The 20,995-nt window shown below is 42.2% G+C and overlaps 1 protein-coding gene across 1 annotated transcript; it reads right to left on the reverse strand.

Annotated features, from left to right (window-relative positions):
* LOC139571335 (aquaporin-8-like) lies at positions 1-20,558 on the reverse strand. The gene is made up of 5 exons (XM_071394126.1): positions 20,164-20,558; positions 19,454-19,580; positions 1,034-1,248; positions 609-743; positions 1-386 (listed from the first exon to the last, which is right to left on the reverse strand). The coding sequence occupies exons 1-5, from the start codon at positions 20,439-20,441 to the stop codon at positions 344-346; spliced, it is 798 nt and encodes a 265-aa protein (XP_071250227.1). The 5' UTR covers positions 20,442-20,558; the 3' UTR covers positions 1-343.
* Positions 20,559-20,995: the final 437 nt, after the last annotated feature.

Genomic DNA, 20,995 nt, shown 5'->3' on the forward strand with positions numbered 1-20,995 from the left:
TTGAAGTATGATTTTGAATTTATTTTATCAGTCAGCGAGTTCAATGCGTCTGTTGAGTTCAAAAAGTTATTACACCACCTATAGTGTAATAAAATAGTAAAAACGATTCATGTTTTCCATTAAAGAACTTTGAACCAAACATAAACAATGATTGACGGATTGAATGGCCAGACGTGACCATAGGTTTGAATGTACTGTACTTATGCAAATTGTTTTTGTTATACAGTACAGTTCAAAACAATATGACGTGTACGACAAGATGTGAAATACAAAAGTTCTGCAAGCTATAAAGGGAAATACAATATTTTGGAAAACAATGCCCCATGTCTCCAAGATAACACTTTTACTTCAGAACAAGCCGTGTCTTCTGGTCTCCAAACAACAACCTGTGTACAAAAATAAGAATTCAATGATAGTAAACAATATATGAATTACAATGCGATGAAGAAATACTCTCCTACTGACTGTATAGAGTATGATGTATGACAGGCTGAAACAGTATGGAAATGCAGTGCCATTTTATTGCCTCTAAGGTCACAATCTATGGTAGAAGGGTAATACTATCTATAAATAGGTGAGTAATGAAGGCTGGGTGTGCTGTATCCTACCTGACCAAGCTGCCAGTGATAAGGGCCCCTGCAACCGGTCCCACCCAGTAGATCCAGTGGTACTCCCAGTAGTTAGCCATCACTGCAGGGCCAAACGCCCGCGCTGGGTTCATACACCCTCCAGATACTGACCCGCTAAAAGACCAATGGGACAAACACATCTGGTTTCTATATTGATCGAACAATGCATTACATCAGATCAATATACGTAGTTAGTAGAATTAATCGTTATCAGACAGGCAGTGATGTCATCAGGCAGGCAGTGATGTCAATGGCAATGTTCTCTTTATTCCTGCTGTGTCATTTCTTGTTATTGTCAATAATGGCAAAGCAGGAATAGTATTGAACTTGTTCTGCCATGAACCCTTGTCATTTCAATACACCATCTACCATGACAGGTCTCCATAGATTTGCTCAGCCCTTACCCAGCCAGTATGTTAGCAGTCACAGTGAGCCCAATGCAAAGTGGGGCCAGTGGGGTACGGGTCCTGCCGTTGACGGCCCCCAAACAGACCACAAAGGACAGGAAGAGGGTCATGACCATCTCTGCTACAGCGGCACTGCCGATGTTGCCGCTGGTTTTAACCACGTTGAACGCTCCCCCTGCTGCACTGTCATAGTTGATGATGGAGTAAACTGCCTGTGGAATATCACAACATCTGTACGATTAGATTGGTATTAGATTGGGTTTTTATTGTTTTTTTTATTAGGATTAGATTGTGGTTTTATTGAGATTAGACTGGGGTTTAATTGAAATTATATTGCGGTTTTATTGGGGTTTTATTGGGATTATATTGGGGTTTTATTGGGGGTTTATTGGGATTATATTGCCATTTATTAATGTTTTTTGGGGGGATCCAAATGCTTGTGAATGTTTTTTAGACCTATTTTAATATCCAAGCTATTGACATTTTGATATTAAGAAAACGGCATATGGAGACTGGCTCTCACACAAGTTTGTTTGCTATCATTCGAATCAGTTAGATTGTTTGTTACATTGCGTTATGGTAACTTGGTCCGGTTGGTTTCATATTGCCAAACGTCAAATTAACTCAAATGCGTAGACTACGCAAAACTATGTGTGATGCAAGTAATTTGTTTAATGAACAAACATTCTCACGTTAAATACATATATGATCATATGGAGCATCACTTGTGTGTACCTATCGTCATATTGCACTTGCTTTGCAACATGCGGTAGGAAATAGCACAATAGCCGCTCTGTAATAACTGCAAGGTGCTGTTAAAAGGGGAGACTGGGTGTAACGGCAGTCTAAGTCGTCCTCCTCCTCGGACGAGGAGAGGCGAGAAGGATCGGAGGACCAATTTGCAGAGTGGTAAGTTTCCATGGTAATTTAATGAACACGAAAACAATACACGATACGAAACAATAAACGAACATACCGTAACAGTCCCGTGTGGCGAAACACTAACACAGGAACAAACACCCACAAACCACACGTGAAACCCCGGCTGCCTAAGTATGATTCTCAATCAGGGACAACGATTGACAGCTGCCTCTGATTGAGAATCATACCAGGCTGAACACAAAAAACCCAACATAGAAAACACACATAGACAACCCACCCCAACTCACGCCCTGACCATACTAAATACATACAAAATAAGGGAAATAAGGTCAGGAACGTGACACTGGGGCTGGTTCTCTCATCATGGGTTGGTTGAATACGGGAGACTGGGGCTGGTTCTCTCATCATGGGTTGGTTGAAGTGGGGAGACTGGGGCTGGTTCTCTCATCATGGATTGGTTGAAGTGGGGAGACTGGGGCTTGTTCTCTCATCATGGGTTGGTTGAATACGGGAGACGGGCCTGGTTCTCTCATCATGGGTTGGTTGAAATGGGGAGACTGGGGCTGGTTCTCTCATCATGGGTTGGTTGAAGTGGGGAGAATGGGGCTGCTTCTCTCATCTTAGGTTGGTTGAAGTAGGGAGACTGGGGCTGGTTCTCTTATCATGGGTTGGTTGAATAGGGGAGATTGGGCCTGGTTCTCTCATCATGAGTTGGTTGAATTGTGGAGACTGGGGCTGGTTCTCTCATCATGGGTTGGTTGAAGTAGGGAGACTGGGGCTGCTTCTCTCATCATGGGTTGGTTGAAGTAGGGAGACTGGGGCTGGTTCTCTCATCATGGGTTGTTTGAAGTAGGGAGACTGGGGCTGCTTCTCTCATCATGGGTTGGTTGAAGTAGGGAGAATGGGGCTGGTTCTCTTATCATGGGTTGGTTGAAGTAGGGAGACTGGGTCTGCTTCTCTCATCATGGGTTGTTTGAAGTAGGGAGACTGGGGCTGGTTCTCTCATCATGGGTTGGTTGAAGTTAGGATACTGTGGCTGGTTCTCTCTTCACTGTTTGGTTGAAGTTAGGATACTGGAGCTGGTTCTTTCATCATGGGTTGGTTGTCACAGTACATAGCCTATTTCTCCCAATCTGGAGTGTGCTGTGTAGCCTAGTAATTTTAAGGTTAATATGTGCAACTTCTTTGCAAGAGGTCATCCATCTTGCCAATTTCTAGCAACATCTCTAGACATTGATGAGCAGGGGTTGTGTGTTTTGACATTGTAAAACCACGAGGATATGAACACATAACTAAACACTTTCCTGTAGGTAAAGTCCCCTCTTATCTCAGCTCGCTGGTCACCATGGCAGCACCCACCTGTAGCACGCGTTCCAGCAGGTATATCTCTCTGGTCACCCTCAAAACCAATTCTTCCTTTGGCCGCCTCTCCTTCCAGTTCTCTGCTGCCAATGATTGGAATGAACTAAAAAAATCTCTGAAACTGGAAACACTTATCTCCCTCACTAGCTTTAAGCACCAGCTGTCAGAGCAGCTCACAGGTTACTGCACCTGTACATAGCCCATCTATAATTTAGCCCAAACAACTACCTCCCCCCTACTGTATTTATTTATATATTTTGCTCCTTTGCACCCCATTATTTCTATTTCTATTTTGCACATTCTTCCACTGCAAATCTACCATTCTAGTGTTTTACTTGCTATATTGTATTTACTTCGCCACCATGGCCATTTTTTTGCCTTTACCTCCCTTATCTCACCTCATTTGCTCACATTGTATATAGACTTGTTTTTCTACTGTATTATTGACTGTATGTTTGTTTTACTCCATGTGTAACTCAGTGTTGTTGTATGTGTCGAACTGCCTCACTTTATCTTGGCCAGGTCGCAATTGTAAATGAGAACCTGTTCTCAACTTGCCTACCTGGTTAAATAAAGGTGAAATAAAACACCTTGTTATTGGATTTTCAACAATGTAGAACTAGTATTTTTTTTTTTTTTTTTAAGTTTACAATTTTAATTGACAAAATAAAGACAAATGTACCTGGTTGCACAGCCGTTGGCCAAGATAACTGCGGACAAACACTTCGTGTAGCCATCAATGAACTTACTGCACCATTCTACTGGCAATTTGTCCCACTCTTCAGCAGCAAAACGCTCTAATTCTTCAATGTTTGATGGGTGCCCTCCACCAACGTCTGTTTCAGATCTCAACATAAGTTTTGGATGTGATTCAGATCTGGAATCTTCACTGGACACTCCAGAAGAGTCCAGCATTTCTTCTTGAACCATTCCTTGGGGCTCCCGCGTGGTGCAGCAGTCTAAGGCACTGCATCTCAGTGCTAGAGGTGTCACTACAGACACCCTGGTTTGAATCCAGGCTGTATCACTGGCTGTAATTGGGAGTCCCATAGGGCGGCGCACAATTGGCCCAGCGTCGTCTGGGTATTTCTGGTGTAGGCCGCCATTGTAAATAAGAATTTGTTCTTAACTGACTTGCCTAGTGAAATAAAATATTATAATAATACTTATGATATGTGTTTGGGGCCTTGTCCTGCTGGAAGACCCACAACCTTCAATGGAGACCCAGTTTTTGGACACTGGGTTGAACATTGGACTACAAAAAACCTTGATAATCTGCTGATTTCATGATGCCTTGTGCACGTTTAAGGGAATATTTTTATTCTGTATAGGCTTCCTTCTTTTCACTCTGTCATTTAGGTTAGCCACAGTTGGACTCCAATCAAGTTGTAGTGACGTCTCAAGGATGATCAAAGGAAATTGGAAGCACCTGAGCTTAATTTGGTGTGTCATAGCAAAGGGGTGTGAATACTTATGTAAATGGTTATTTCTGAATTTCATTTTCAATAAATTTGCCCAAATGTCTAAAACATGTTTTCACTTTGTCATAATAGGATATTGTGTGAGATGGGTGAGAAAACATATATATTTAATTGATTTTGAATTCAGGCTGTAACACAAACAAATGTGGAATCAGTCAAAGGCGTATGAATACTTTCTGAAGGCACTGTAGCCATTCTCCTGGTTTGAAACTGACTGGGAAATGCTGACTATCATGTTTATTCTTGCATTATAAACATCTGTGTTTTTTTATTTTTATATATATATATTTTTTTTTGCATTTTCCAATTAACAACATTCAAGACAAACGTGAAAAGATATTAGACAACAATAGGACAAAGTGACAGTGACAGATCAGCGTAACAAAGAAAGAAAAAAGAAAACAAATTATAATTATATATACAAACATACAATAAAAAATATATATAATGAGACATTGGATCATATGGTCACCTGCTGTAGGCTACATATTATATATTACGTGTGAAACATTATATAAGGATAATATAGAGATTCATTCAATGTGATGTGGGGGGAGATTCTCCATATAGTCAATAAAAGGTTGCCAAATTCTGTAAAATGTATTTAACTTATTCCTCAAGCGGTAAGTAATTTTCTCCAGTGGGATACAACTTTTAACTTCTGATAGCCACATTGCAACTGGCAGGGGGGAATCTAATTTCCATTTCAAGGCGATACATTTCTTGGCAATCGCTAGCAATATTTCTGTTAGCTTTATAGTATGGCTTTGCCTAAGATTGGTGTTAGTAAAGTTGCCCAGTAGACAGACCTCCGGGTCTAAAGGGAATGCAACCCCATGAATTGAGGATATGGTATCGCATACCCCCTGCCAGAAACCGTGTAGTTTTGAACACTGCCAAGTGGAATGGAGGAATGTTCCTTCATCTGAGCCACATCTAAAACATAGGGAGGAGATATCAGGGTTGAACTTGTGCAGTCTAGATGGGGTGATATAGAGCTGATGGAGGAAATTAAACTGGATCAGTCTGTATCTGGAGTTCAATGTGGATGTAACACCATCCCTGCATAGGTCACTCCATAGACCCTCATCAAGATCAATACCCAGATCTTTTTCCCATCTAAGTCGGGGTTTATCTAGCCCAGGCAGTGTTAGTCCTGACATAAGAGCATCGTAAACACGGGAAATGGTCTTGAACAGTGGTTGGTCTGCGTGGCAGAGTTGTTCAATAGGTGACATCTTAGGTAGGTTCCATTGTCCCTTGAGAGACACCCTAATAAAGTTTCGTAGTTGTAGGTAGCTAAAGAAGTCCCTGTTAGGCAAGTGGTATTTCTGTTTCAGCTGATCAAAAGACATAAGAACTCCCTCCTCGTAACAATGTTCCAGAAGAGTGATCCCCTTATCAGACCATGGTCTAAAGTTACTATTCTGGAAAAACATAAGGATCAATCTATTGTTCCATAAAGGGGTTTTAGGGGAAAGGAATCCCCCTCGTCCGAACAGCTCATGCAGTTTGCACCATGCCAGGACAGAATGTATGATTAAAGGGTTGTCTGTGATGGTTTTTATAGATTTTCTGTCCCATTTGTAAAACAATTCTGCCCCAGTGTCATCATTTACCTCAAGCTTTTCAATGTTCAACCATGAGGGAGAGGGACCCTTGTCAAACCTCTGAGCCAGAAACCTAGACTGTGCTGCCCAGTAGTACATTCTAAAATTGGGGAGGTTTAAGCCCCCTTGACTGTAATCCAGGGTCAGTTTATCCAGGCCAACCCTAGGGGTTTTGCCGTGCCAGATAAACCGTCTGGTCAGCTTTTCGAGAGAGGAAAAGAATGCTGCGGGAACAGGGATAGGGAGAGATTGAAACAGATATAGAAATCTGGGCAGGACATTCATTTTAATTACATTGATTCTACCCAGTAGAGTGAGAGGTAAGTCCATCCATTTACAAAGGTCACCCTCCACCTTTTGCAACAAACTGGCCAGATTGAGTTTATAGAGGTTGTTCAGGTTACCATCCACCATTATGCCCAAATATGTGAAGCCCATAGGCGACCATCTAAAAGGAAACTTGTGCTTGATGGTATGATGGTCAAAGACAGACAACGGTAAGATTTCGCTTTTATCTAAATTGACCTTATATCCAGAGAAAGAACTATACCACTGTAGTAGGATCTGCAAGTGAGAGAGGGAGTGTTCTGGGTTTGTTAGAAATAAGATAAGGTCGTCCGCAAAGAGTGATAATTTATGGGTATGGGGGCCCACCTCAAAGCCATGTATGTCAGGGCACGTTCTAATAGCCTCAGCCAACGGTTCAATGGCGAGGGCAAAGAGGTGGGGGCTAATTGGGCAACCTTGTCTGTTCCCCCTATAGAGAGGGAAAGAGGAGGAAGTAATCCCGTTGGTAGCAATCCTAGCTTTAGGAGATTTGTAGAGTGATTTTATCAAATTTATAAACACGGTACCTAAACCAAACTTTTCCAAGACGCGAAAGAGGTATGGCCATTCAACCCTATCAAAGGCCTTTTCAGCGTCGAGGGAGACTGCGACACTAGGTATTTTGTTTTTGTTAGCAAGGTGAATTATATCAAAGAACCTTCTGAGATTATTGGAGGACAATCTATTAATTATGAAGCCAGTCTGATCTGGGTTGACCAACAGGGGAAGACATGACTCCAGTCTCTTAGATAGCATCTTGGTGACCAGTTTACAATCTGTGTTAAGGAGAGAGATTGGTCTATATGAGGCGCACTTTAGTGGATTTTTCCCTTTCTTGTGGATTACAGTAATCACTGCTTGAGAGAAAGACTCTGGAAAGCAGTTGTCTTCCCTGGCTTTTTTAAGTACCTCCATAAGGTAGGGGACCAACAGCTCCCTAAATTCTTTATAGAACTCTGGAGGGAAGCCATCCTCCCCAGGAGATTTATTAGAAGGTAAGGATTTAATGGCCTCCAACAATTCAGGAACTGAGAAGTGTTCACTCAGGCGCTCGCTGTCTTCCCCTGACAGGCATGGGAGGTTGAGAGAGGAGAGAAAGGAGTCGATCTCTGATAGATCATCGCTTGATTGGGAAGTGTAGAGGTCTTCATAGTATTTCTTAAAAGTATTATTAATTTCAGTAGGGTCGAAAGATATTTAATTAGTAAGAGTTTCTATAGCATTAATTGTCCTCTTACTTTCCTCTGCTTTCAGTTGCCATGCCAATACTTTGTGAGCTTTCTCTCCAAGCTCGTAATAACGCTGTTTTGATTTAGTGATGGCCCTCTCAGCTTGATATGTGTTCAGAATATTATATTTCAGTTTTTTATTTACCAAAAGCCTGTATAGATCTTTAGTCGGGCCTCTTTGGTAGGTTTTCTCTAGCTCTGAGATTTCAGATTCAAGGGCACTCAGTTCCGCACCGTGTTTTCTCTTCAGCCCTTTAGTATAGGAAATGATCTGTCCCCTCAGATAGGCCTTCAATGTGTCCCAAAGAATGAAACTGTCAGGAGCGGAGGGTTTGTTTGTCAAAGTGAAAATATTGATCTGCTCTTTGATGAATGCACAAAATTCAGGTTGCTTTAGGAGTGTAGAATTTAGTCTCCATCTATATGCTCCATTTACCTTGGTAGGAATGGAGATTGATAATACCAGGGGAGAATGGTCACTAAGTAATCTGGGGAGATACTCGACATCTAACACTCTATGAAACAGTTGTGTCGACAGTAAAAAGTTATCTATGCGTGTGTGTGTCTTGTGTGGGTGTGAATAAAAAGAGTAGTCCCTATCCTGTGGGTGCAACTGTCTCCAGATGTCTAGTAAATTGAGATGTTTCATGAATGACATGGTGAGCTTGCTGGCTTTGGTAAGAAGTGAGGGTTTATCAGAGGACCTATCAAGAACTGTATCTAAACAAAAATTAAAATCTCCTCCAACCAGTAACCATCCTGGTGGTGCTTGAGCAACCTGAAGGAAGACATTCTGAATAAACATATGGTCATCGAAGTTAGGAGCATAGATATTCAATAGGGTCCAAGACTCTGAAAACATATGCCCCTGCACCAAAACAAACCTGCCAGAGGGATCAGAGATGGTGTTGTTGACACAGAAGGGGATGTGTCTACTTATCAAAATTGCAGTTCCTCTTGCTTTGGAGTTAAAAGAGGACGCAAAAACTTGTCCTACCCATTCCCTCTTCAGTTTCTTGTGTTCACTGGCTGTAAGATGTGTTTCTTGTAAAAACACAATGTCAGCCTTTAATTTCTTAAGGTATGTATAGACTCTCTTCCTTTTAATCGGGCTGTTAAGACCTTTTACGTTGAATGTGACATATTTTAGTGGATTAAGCATAGTTGGGTTTCAAATATGTAACTGAATGGAAATCTATCATATATAGATAGTTAGGAAATGTTTCAACTTTGGTTTGATCACAGAAGTGACCTATGTGTCTCTTTAGGAAGGAAACAATAAACATAGAAAAAAGGGGAAAAAAATAAAGAATCCCACCCACCCCGATTGTTAGACTAAAACCACAATCCCAACAATCAAACATGAATACACTTGTAGAGATACGTTGCTGCTCGCTTTCCATCTTGCTCTTACTAGCTAAACCTTGGCGTAAACTAAAACCTGCGAGCTCTCTAAATTGAAAACAAACGTTGTGAATAGACATTTATGGCTGAATATTTACTGCCCACGGTAAGGGCTGCTTGAGTTTCTTTTCGAAAGATTAACATAAATGAGGGGGAAAGTAGTGGGCCTAAACCCACTTATTTGCTTCGCCCAGTGATATGGACTAAACCAAAATATACTCTACTGTAATGTAATAGAACTCACCCCGGAAAGATACGGTTAGTTGAAAATGTACAAATCAATTATAGCGACCGGAGGATATCAGCGGTTCAGTCCGGATAAGAGAAAACAAACAAACTGCATCTTATCCCCCAAAGAGACCGTCCTGGCTCAGACGTTGCTCAGTTCTTTGAGAAAAGTGTACACTTCTCCCGGTGTGTTGAAGAGATGGCTTCGGCCTTTGTACTGAACTTTCATCCGCGCAGGGTGGATGAGGTAGCCGGTGATGTTCTTCTCCTTCAGTGCTTTGGCGGCAGGTCTGAACTGCTTGCGACGTCTTGCGAGATCCGCGCTCATATCCGGGAAAAGGCTGACCCTCTTGCCATCAATGGTGATGTCCCCTTTGGCTCTTGCGAGTTGCAGTACCTTCTCTCTGTCTTGGAAACGGAGGAACCTGATCAGGACGGCCCATGGGGGCTCATCTGGCCGGGGTTTCGGCGCTGATGTTCTGTGGGCGCGTTCGATTCCCAGTGGCTTGGTGAAGTTGATTATGCCTAGGACATCCGGGATCCATTGAGTGAAGAAACGGACCGGGTCACGGCCCTCGCTGTCCTCTTTCAATCCCACCACACGGATATTACTATGTCTAATCTGGTTCTCCATCTGATCTACCTTGTTTTTGAGGTAGGCATTGTCCTTTTGCAGTTGTATCAAGACCTGGTCATGTCGAGCGATGGTGTCTTCAACTTTGCTAATGCACAACTCTGCCTCAGTCGTTCTCAAAAGGAGATCATTCATGGAGGATTTCAGGTCGTCAATGGAAGAATGGAGTTCAGCCGTTTTCTTATCGATTTTCATAGAAAGACCTTTGTTACCATCCTGAATTTCCCGGAGGAGAGTAGCCAGCATGTCGGCAGGCTCGCAAGAGGCCGAGAGCAACAGTCTGGAACTGTCGTTTGAGTTATGAGGGCTAATGCTAATCTTGCTAGCTGTAGCGTTATCATTATCTTGGGAATCAACGACGTTTTGGTCGTCCTTCTTGCCTCTCGGTCGGAGGTCCATGGCTCTTTGGGAAGGTAAGTACTTGATAATTTATCAGCCGATGTTAGAATATTGTTTCAACGTTGTTATTTAGGTAATAATAGAATAACTTTGAAGAGCTCGGTTTGTCAACGTCTGCTCAGCTCCGCGGCATCACGTGCTCCCCCATAAACATCTGTGTTTAAGATGAGAACACTTCTTGGCAAATCTAAATGCCTAATGTTTAAGTTTTGAACACTGATGTTTAGGTTATAAACACGTCATGTTTCATGGTTTTACAAGGTATATGAGGTGAAGATAAAACAAGTCTTGGTATTTTCATTGTTTCAATTTTAGGAGTAGGCTATCTGTGAACAATGAATTGATATTGTTGAAAAGAGGAAAGGGAGAGCTGTAGTCTATTTCAAACTGATTTCTAAATTGTTGCTTGGACAAGACATGGAAATTAGGATCATAGGTAGGGGCACAACTATGGTTAGGGGGGGCATAACCTCGCGGGGGTTCTGTGTAGGACTTTGTTTGGCCATCTAAAGCTCATTTCCTGCATTTCTACGCAATCCAATATGTTGTGTCTATTTAGAACAAAAAGTAAGCAACAATGCCCACAGTCATCAAGCTAGGTGAGAGATCATTATTAAACATGTTTGAGTGATTGATTGTCCGTATTAAGACATCCTCTGATGAGGTGTATGTATGTCTGTAATAAAGCCCTACTGTAGGGAAAACCTCATTCTGATTGGCTGTGCTTGCGTCCCCAGTGAGTGGGCCTATGCCCTCCCAGGCCCACCTATGGCTGTGCCCCTGCCCAGTCATGTGAAATCCATAGATTAGGGCCTAATGTATTTATTTCAATTAACTTATTTCCCTTCATGAACTGTAACTCAGCAAAATCTTTGAAATTGTTGAGTTTCTATTTTTGTTCAGTATAATTCATGTCATAGGCCTCATAGTACTGTAGAGCTATTTTTACTTGGACACATTATAGCTGGATTGCTCCGTCCTGTCCCTAAGGGTCCACCGCCCTGCAGCGCCCCAACCCAACACACCCCACTCAGCTTTAGGATCTTAGTGAAATATTCATTATTGGTTTTCGGGTGTGTTAGGCCAAGGCCAGAGTGACAACCCACAGGACGGCAGACCGCAAGTGCCAGGACTGAGCAGCCCAGCAGCTAGGGATTGCTTTAATAGATATCTCCTCTGACGTGGGCATGTTATCAAAACAGATTCCTTTTGTCGTACTGTATTCCATATAAGGCCTCCAGACCTTATGAAAGTTGCCCAGTATACCATTAATCTAGTAATACATCAAATCTAGTGATACATAACTTTTTTTTTTTTTTTTTTTTTTTTTCACCTTTATTTAACCAGGTAGGCTAGTTGAGAACAAGTTCTCATTTGCAACTGCGACCTGGCCAAGATAAAGCATAGCAGTGTGAACAGACAACAACACAGAGTTACACATGGAGTAAACAATAAACAAGTCAATAACATGGTAGAAAAAAAGAGAATCTATATATAATGTGTGCAAAAGGCATGAGGAGGTAGGCAATAAATCGAATAATTACAATTTAGCAGATTAACACTGGAGTGATAAATCATCAGATGATCATGTGCAAGTAGAGATACTGGTGTGCAAAAGAGCAGAAAAGTAAATAAATAAAAACAGTATGGGGGTGAGGTAGGTAAATTGGGTGGGCTATATACCGATGGACTATGTATAGCTGCAGCGATCGGTTAGCTGCTCAGATAGCAGATGTTTAAAGTTGTTGAAGGAGATAAAAGTCTCCAACTTCAGAGATTTTTGCAATTCGTTCCAGTCGCAGGCAGCAGAGAACTGGAAGGAAAGGCGGCCAAATTAGGTTTTGGCTTTAGGGATGATCAGTGAGATACACCTGCTGGAGCGCGTGCTACGGGTGGGTGTAGCCATCGTGACCAGTGAACTGAGATAAGGCGGCACTTTACCTAGCATAGCCTTGTAGATGACCTGGAGCCAGTGGGTCTGACGACGAACATGTAGCGAGGGCCAGCCGACTAGGGCATACAGGTCGCAGTGGTGGGTCGTATAAGGTGCTTTAGTAACAAAACGGATGGCACTGTGATAAACTGCATCCAGTTTGCTGAGTAGAGTATTGGAAGCTATTTTGTAGATGACATCGCCGAAGTCGAGGATCGGTAGGATAGTCAGTTTTACTAGGGTAAGTTTGGCGGCGTGAGTGAAGGAGGCTTTGTTGCGTAATAGAAAGCGGACTCTAGATTTGATTTTGGATTGGAGATGTTTGATATGAGTCTGGAAGGAGAGTTTGCAGTCTAGCCAGACACCTAGGTACTTATAGATGTCCACATATTCTAGGTCGGAACCGTCCAGGGTGGTGATGCTAGTCGGGCGTGCGGGTGCAGGCAGCGAACGGTTGAAAAGCATGCATTTGGTTTTACTAGCGTTTAAGAGCAGTTGGAGGCCACGGAAGGAGTGTTGTATGGCATTGAAGCTCGTTTGGAGGTTAGATAGCACAGTGTCCAAGGAAGGGCCAGAAGTATACAGAATGGTGTCGTCTGCGTAGAGGTGGATCAGGGAATCGCCCGCAGCAAGAGCAACATCATTGATATATACAGAGAAAAGAGTCGGCCCGAGAATTGAACCCTGTGGTACCCCCATAGAGACTGCCAGAGGACCGGACAACATGCCCTCCGATTTGACACACTGAACTCTGTCTGCAAAGTAGTTGGTGAACCAGGCAAGGCAGTCATTAGAAAAACCGAGGCTACTGAGTCTGCCGATAAGAATATGGTGATTGACAGAGTCGAAAGCCTTGGCCGGGTCGATGAAGACGGCTGCACAGTACTGTCTTTTATCGATGGCGGTTATGATATCGTTTAGTACCTTGAGCGTGGCTGAGGTGCACCCGTGACCGGCTCGGAAACCGGATTGCACAGCGGAGAAGGTACGATGGGATTCGAGATGGTCAGTGATCTGTTTGTTGACTTGGCTTTCGAAGACCTTAGATAGGCAGGGCTTGACATTTCTGCCATCCATTGTGACATTGTGGGAGGATAACCAACCTTCCAAATAATGGCAATGCATTTCTTAGCTGCTATAAATGCTTGATTACACTGTTTCTTCTGATAACAGTCTCATGTATCAACATTTCCAAGCAAACATAAACAGGGAGAAGGGAGAATCTGTAGACATGCTGACATAAAATAACATATTCTTTGCCAGAATTCAGCCAGCCTTCACAAGACCATAACATATACAAATATGTCCCCTTTTGTGTTTTACCCCTCCAGTAGAGAAATTACATTTCTGAGTCCATGATATTCAGTTTCACTGGCATATAGTATGTTCTATAGATGGTCTTAAACCGCAGTAATTAATGTCTGAGATTATATGAACATGACATGGCATTCAAACATATCTGTATCCATTCATCATCAATTACTTATATCAGGTCTTTCTCACATTTTTGTTTTACATGTTTTGTGTCAAACAGTTTGGAAATCAACTTTTGGACGTTTGTCAGACTGCCTTAAAATAGTTTCAATCTTTGAAGCATCTGGCTTGTCCACAATTTCTGCACAAAGACAATAAAGTGTTGCATCTGCAAAAATTCACCTCTGCAAAAATTCACCTCAACTCCGTCACAGACTGGTCTTCCCTGGCTGCCTGACCCTGCCGAGACCCCCTTCACCATTTGATACTCCTAAGATGAGTCATGACAAAGAATGACCTTAGTGTAAATGTATACATTATATTATCCAAGAATAGAATCAATGGTTCAATAATTGAAATTACTATTATTCCCAGATCCCAGACTGTAGCTTTAAGCTTAAACTGCTGTCCTGTAGCTACTGTAGGTATACCCATCAATTCAAGATGGAACTTTGATCATTCACTGAATATACTGCAAAATTCATCTGAGCTCTGTAGACTGGTCTTACTTGGCTGTCTGACACCTGCTCGGACATCTGTCACCATCTGATCCTGCCAAGACATGATGAGAATAGTGTTGTGTACTGACTGTGCACCATGACAGTGAAGCATGTAGAGCAGTTTATTACTGTGTTTATGTGAAAAGTAGGGGATTAGCTAGGGAAACTGACAGCTCAATAACGTTACATTGCTATACTGACTAATAAAAACTGACATTGCACTGAAAAAACATCAGAATATCAGTCTTCAATCGTTTGGCTGCTGGTTTCATGATTTGATTCAGGTCTAGTGTGATTGAGGCAAAAAGAATAGCTAATGTTAGCCAATATTTGGCCAGCTCTCTCTCTAACGATACATCAACTGGTGAAAGCTAGCCAAGTTAATATACTTCTGTTGAAACAGGACAAAACAAAGGCTACAAAACATTTCCATACAAACAACATCTGTTAGATAATAATAGTAACCATCTCATATCGCTATCTGCAAGATAACTAGAGTCTAGAGCTGACCTGGTTGTGGTTAGTTAGCTACTAGCTAGCTAATTAATTCACCTCAGTCGAGAGGGGATGAAACATTATCTAACGTTACATGTCAGTTACACTAGTTAATAGCTCAGCACTGGGAATAACCACTAGTTAACTTTTTTTTCTATTAGGTTAAACAGCAGTTACATCAGTCAACTAAAGAGTAGACAGTTTCTGCTCTGCTTGCTTGCACAACTCGGAGAAAAAGCGCAACACACTGACAGCAGCTGCCTCTGTTCAACTCTCCTGTGCTGGTCCAGCCAGCCTTCCAGAGGCTTTGCCTTTCACAGATCCTGTCTGCCCGCTTTATGGTGTCTGCATGGTCCTAAATCCAACTGACTGAAAACTCCAAACAGCCTACCCGACCGCTCTGAGGTGTCCTCATAGGTCCTAAAGAATTGCCTTATTTGGTATCACATTGCAATGACAAAACTGGAGGGGGGCACAAAAGTGCAATTTCAGAATGTAGGGGGGACATGACCCCCCTGTCCAAAGTGAAAGTAGCCTTTATGCTAAATTGGGAATGATTATATAACAAATTCTACCTACAAGGTTTAAGCTGTTGAATTGTGTTATGAATATTGTTCTATCAAAATCAATATGACTATTTCTAAGACTGTAGGCTAAATGTCTTCATTTCCAACAGACAGTGTGTTTAATGGATAATAACTCCAAAAGGGTGCACATTTTAACCCCAAGACCTAGCTGACCAATCTCCAGTCCATGGTGAAGGAAGTTTCTGATGGACTCCACCTTTCTTAGTTAGCTGAAATCCATACTTTTTCCAAAAATGTTAAGGAAATACCACCGACTTGTTGACATTCAATTGGCACATGCTCATTTACGCTGAGTTGCCATTGTAGAGCAACAGCAATGAGCAAACAGTCGGTGGTTGTATTTGATTATTGTTTTTAGAAAAAGTATTAATTTCAGCAAACAAAGAAACGCAACTACAGAGGACAAACAGAGGTACAAGGTAAACATTTCATAAGTATTTTTTTTTAAAGTATTGACCTTGGGCGAAACGATGTAGTAGGAGCTGAATTCCACAAAGCCTGGTCTCTGCTCCATTCCATTGTTGGAGTTCATCATAAACTTCCTTCACCATGGAGTGGAGTTTAGTCAGCTACCCAAGACCCTGCTTTCTTGTTTAATAAGGCTAGGTGGCACTATTTTCACGTCCGGATGAAAAGTGTGCCCAAAGTAAACTGCCTGCTACTCAGGCCCAGAAGCTAGGATATGCATATAATTGGTGGATTTGGATAGAAAACACTCTAACGTTTCTGAAACTGTTAGAATTATATCTGTGAGTATAACATAACTTATTTGGCAGGCAAAACCCCGAGGACAAACCTTCCAGGAATATTCTTCTTTGAGGTCACTCTCTTTTCAATAAGGTTTCTATGTGGATCTAGATTTCTAAGGCACTTGCTTGCAGTTCCTATCGCTTCCACTAGATGTCAACAGTCTTTAGAAATTGGTTGATGTATTTCCTTTGAGAAATGAAGAAGTAGGGCTGTTCAGAACAAGGGTTGAGTCTAGTGTACAGTCGTGGCCAAAAGTTTTGAGAATGACACAAATATTAATTTTCACAAAGTCTGCTGCCTCAGATTGGATGATGGTAATTTGCATATATATTCCAGAATGTTATGAAGAGTGATCAGATGAATTGCAAATAATTGCAAAGTCCCTCTTTGCCATGCACATGGACTGAATCCACAAAAAACATTTCCACTGCATTTCTGCAGAAGGCTTCAGGGTGCCCAAGAAAGTCCAGCAAGCGCCAGGACCGTCTCCTAAAGTTGATTCAGCTGCGGGATTGGGTCACCACCAGTACAGAGCTTGCTCAGGAATGGCAGCAGGCAGGTGTGAGTGCATCTGCAAGCACAGTGAGGCGAAGACTTTTGGAGGATGGCCTGGTGTCAAGAAGGGCAGCAAAGAAGCCACTTCTCTCCAGGAAAGACATCAGGGACAGACTGATATTCTGCTAAAGGTACAGGGATTGGACTGCTGAGGACTGGGGTAAAGTCATTTTCTCTGATGAAACCCCTTTCCGATTGTTTGGGGCATCCGGAAAAAAGATTGTCCGGAGAAGACAAGGTGAGCGCTACCATCAGTCCTGTGTCATGCCAACAGTAAAGCATCCTGAGACCATTCATGTGTGGGGTTGCTTCTCAGCCAAGGGAGTGGGCTCACTCACAATTTTGCCTAAGTACACAACCATGAATAAAGAATGGTACCAACACATCCTCCAAGAACAACTTCTCCCAACCATCCAGGAACAGTTTGGTGACGAACAATGCATTTTCCAGCATGATTGAGCACCTTGCCATAAGGCAAAAGTGATAACTAAGTGGCTCGGGGAACAAAACATCGATATTTTGGGTCCATGGCCAGGAAACTCCCCAGACCTTAATCCCATTGAGAACTTGTGGTCAATCCTCAAGAGGCGGGTGGACAAACAAAAACCCACAAATTCTGACAAACTCCAAGCATTGATTATGCAAGAATGGGCTGCCATCAGTCAGGATGTGGCCCAGAAGTTAATTGACAGCATGCCAGGGCGGATTGCAGAGGTCTTGAAAAAGAAGGGTCAACACTGCAAATATTGACTCTGCCTCAACTTCATGTAATTGTCAATAAAATCCTTTGACGCTTATGAAATGCTTGTAATTATACTTCAGTATTCCATAGTAACATCTGACAAAAATATCTAAAGACACTGAAGCAGAAAACTTTGTGGAAATTAATATTTGTGTCATTCTCAAAACTTTTGGCCACGACTGTACTGTTGTGGTTGGGGCGCACGACCTGAAAGCTCGCTCCACTTTGTTTTCGTCTGGTATTGAACACAGTTTATCCCGTCTTAAATTTTATCGATTATTTACGTTTAAAAATACCTAAAGTTGGATTAGGAAAGTTGTTTGAAATGTTTGGATCAAGTTTACAGGTAACTATATTAGATACTTTGTAGTCATGTTGCGCGAGTTGGAACCGGTGTTTTTCTGGATCAAACGCGCCAAATAAATTGACCTTTTGGAGATAGAACGACAGAATTTATCGAACAAAAGGACCATTTGTGATGTTTAATGGACATATTGGAGTGCCAACAGAAGAAGATCTTCAAAGGTAAGGCATGAATTATATAGTTATTTCTGACTTTTGTGTCGCGCCTGGCTGTCACAATCGTCTTCCTCCTCTTCTGAGGAGGAGTAGTTGGAAGGATCGGAGGACCAATATGCAGCGTGGTAAGTGTTCATCTTGATATTTATTTCAAAAGAGAACACTGAACGATCTATACAAAAATAACAAACAACGAACGTGAAGCTATCGAATAATAGTGCTGACACAAAACACTACACATAGACAATCACCCACAACCCACATTGACAAAACAGGCTACCTAAATAAGGCTCCCAATCAGAGGCAATGACAAAAACCTGCCTCTGATTGAGAACCATATCAGGCCAAACACATAGAAATAGACAAACTAGACATACAACATAGAATGCCCACTCAGATCACACCCTGACCAAACAAAACATAGAAACATACCAAGCAAACTATGGTCAGGGCGTGACACTGGCGGGTTGAAATGTGATTTTCATGTGTTTGTTTGATGGGGTGCTGTCCTCATATAAAAGCATGGTTTGCTTTCGCTGTAAAGCCTTTCTGAAATCTGACACTGTGGCTGGATTAACAAGAAGTTCATCTTTAAACCGATGTATAACACTTGTATGATTCATGAAATATTATTATGAGTATTTCTGTTTTTGAATTTGGCTCGCTGCTATTTCACTGGGTGTTGTCAAATCAATCCCGTTAATTGGCGCGCGAAGGGATCACTAAGAAGTTTTAAAAGAGTCTCTTATGATATAGATCTACCGTTGTTGAGAAATATACACATTAAGAAATGTGACAACCAGTCCCAGTCTTCCCTGCAGCTCCACTGGATGTGCTCATAAATGCACTGCTACTCACAAAATGTTTCAGAGCTATCAAGTTTTGACATTGCGTCAAACAAACAACACTGCGGGTCTCTGGTTATTGTCCTCTGTTTGGTCCATACATTTTACATTTTAAGTCATTTAGCTGACGCTCTTATCCAGAGCGACTTACAAATTGGAAAGTTCATACATATTCATCCTGGTCCCCCCGTGGGGAATGAACCCACAACCCTGGCGTTGCAAGCGCCATGCTCTACCAACTGAGCCACACGGGACCACATACTGCATTCTCACCTGCAGTGAAGCACACCACATACAAATGGAATCAGACAGACTGTACTTTTGAGCGAACCACGTTGTTTGGTGCGCACTGAGTGCGGTTCATATTTACACCTGTCCAAAAAAAACGAATTTAGGGGGTAATCACTCCAGAGTAAAAAAAATCCCCTGCTCTAAACAAACTTGATGTGAATGCCCCCTTACCTTTGCCAAGCCAGCCCCAGTCACCCCCCCCACTATCTGTGAGAGTATATACGGCCCCAGTAGGATGACGTCCAGTCCTCCACTGACGCACACACTCACAGACACAGCTGGGTTGAAGTGGCCACCACTGGATTCAGACAGAATAACATGTTTAGTACTTGCTACTGATACTCATGCATTAGGAAAGTCACACTGATAAGAGATTAATATACTTGTTATAACTAGAGCCCTACCGCTATGTTTTTTGGGGTCCGATACTGATTCCGATTTTGTGGGGGGGACAAAACTTACTAATGCCGACATACTGTTTTACAGCGAGGAAATTATAAAGTGTAATTTTCCACACTGAATTAGCATAAATTGGCATCCAAAAGAGTAATTGTCCAATAAATATGCTTCAAATGTTGATTTCATACATTGTAACAATAATGACACATCATAAGAATGGCCACACATGTTCAGATCAGCATGAGATTCCCTTTTCATCCTATTTATTGAATATCGGTTGTTGGTTGAGTTATTGCTGATACTGATACTGATAAAGCAGTAAAAGAGCCAATATCAGCCGATAATACCGATATATTGGTCAGACTCTAGTCATAGTAAATCTCAAGTCATGAGAACAAAATTATATTTAAATAATTAACAAAAACATAGTAAAACTTTCTGACCTCAGAGTGAGATGTTACCAGGTGCCAGCATGTCCTTACCTGATCTCTCCCAGTACAGCGATAACAATCGCCAGCGCCAGCCCATGAGCCAGAGCAGGCTGGATGCTCCCCGGAACGCCGGCATTCTCAATAACAGACCCGCATCCCACGAAGATGAAGAGAGTGCATCCTAACACCTCAGCCAAGCACGGCTGGATATATCTCTCAAAGGTGGTGACTATTTTCCTGGAGTTGACTACCCCTGAACCTGCCCCTGAGTCCCCAGTGTCAGTCCCAGCCACGGTGAAGAGCTCCGTCTTTGACTCTATCACAGACATATTGGTGACTACTGTTGTTCTCTGTGTCACTTACACCTGCTCTGTCAACTGTTCAGCCAGAGTGTGACACATGCACTGATAAGAGTGCAGACAGGACCGTCACATTACGGTGGTCTCAGGATATGCGTGGGAGTATCGCCACAACGCCACCTCTCTTTGCTATGATAGCATGTTTTGGCACACATCCCCATATGTCCATAGTATTTAGCTGTAGCGGAAGTGGCTATTGTAGTGCATGACAGACTGACGATGGAATGCCTTACCAGTCGTACGTGCTATACAATGTGTGAAATACATTTTTTGGAGCTCCCTTGTCCCTATACTCCATAGTAGTTGCCACACCAGATTACCTTGTGATCCCAGATGGCAGGGCACCTTTAGGGAGATATGGTGTGAACTCAGGAAAAGTTGGATATAAATCTTTATTTTACACATTGTATAGCCCGTACCAACTGGTAAGTAGGGTTGGATGGTATCCATATTTTCAAATCGTCATACCGTATTTACTCATCCTGGGATTAATGGTATTATCATCTTAGTACACAAGGGGGGAG

The sequence above is a fragment of the Salvelinus alpinus genome, chromosome 3 (genome assembly GCF_045679555.1).
Source record: "Salvelinus alpinus chromosome 3, SLU_Salpinus.1, whole genome shotgun sequence".
NCBI lineage: Eukaryota > Metazoa > Chordata > Actinopteri > Salmoniformes > Salmonidae > Salvelinus > Salvelinus alpinus.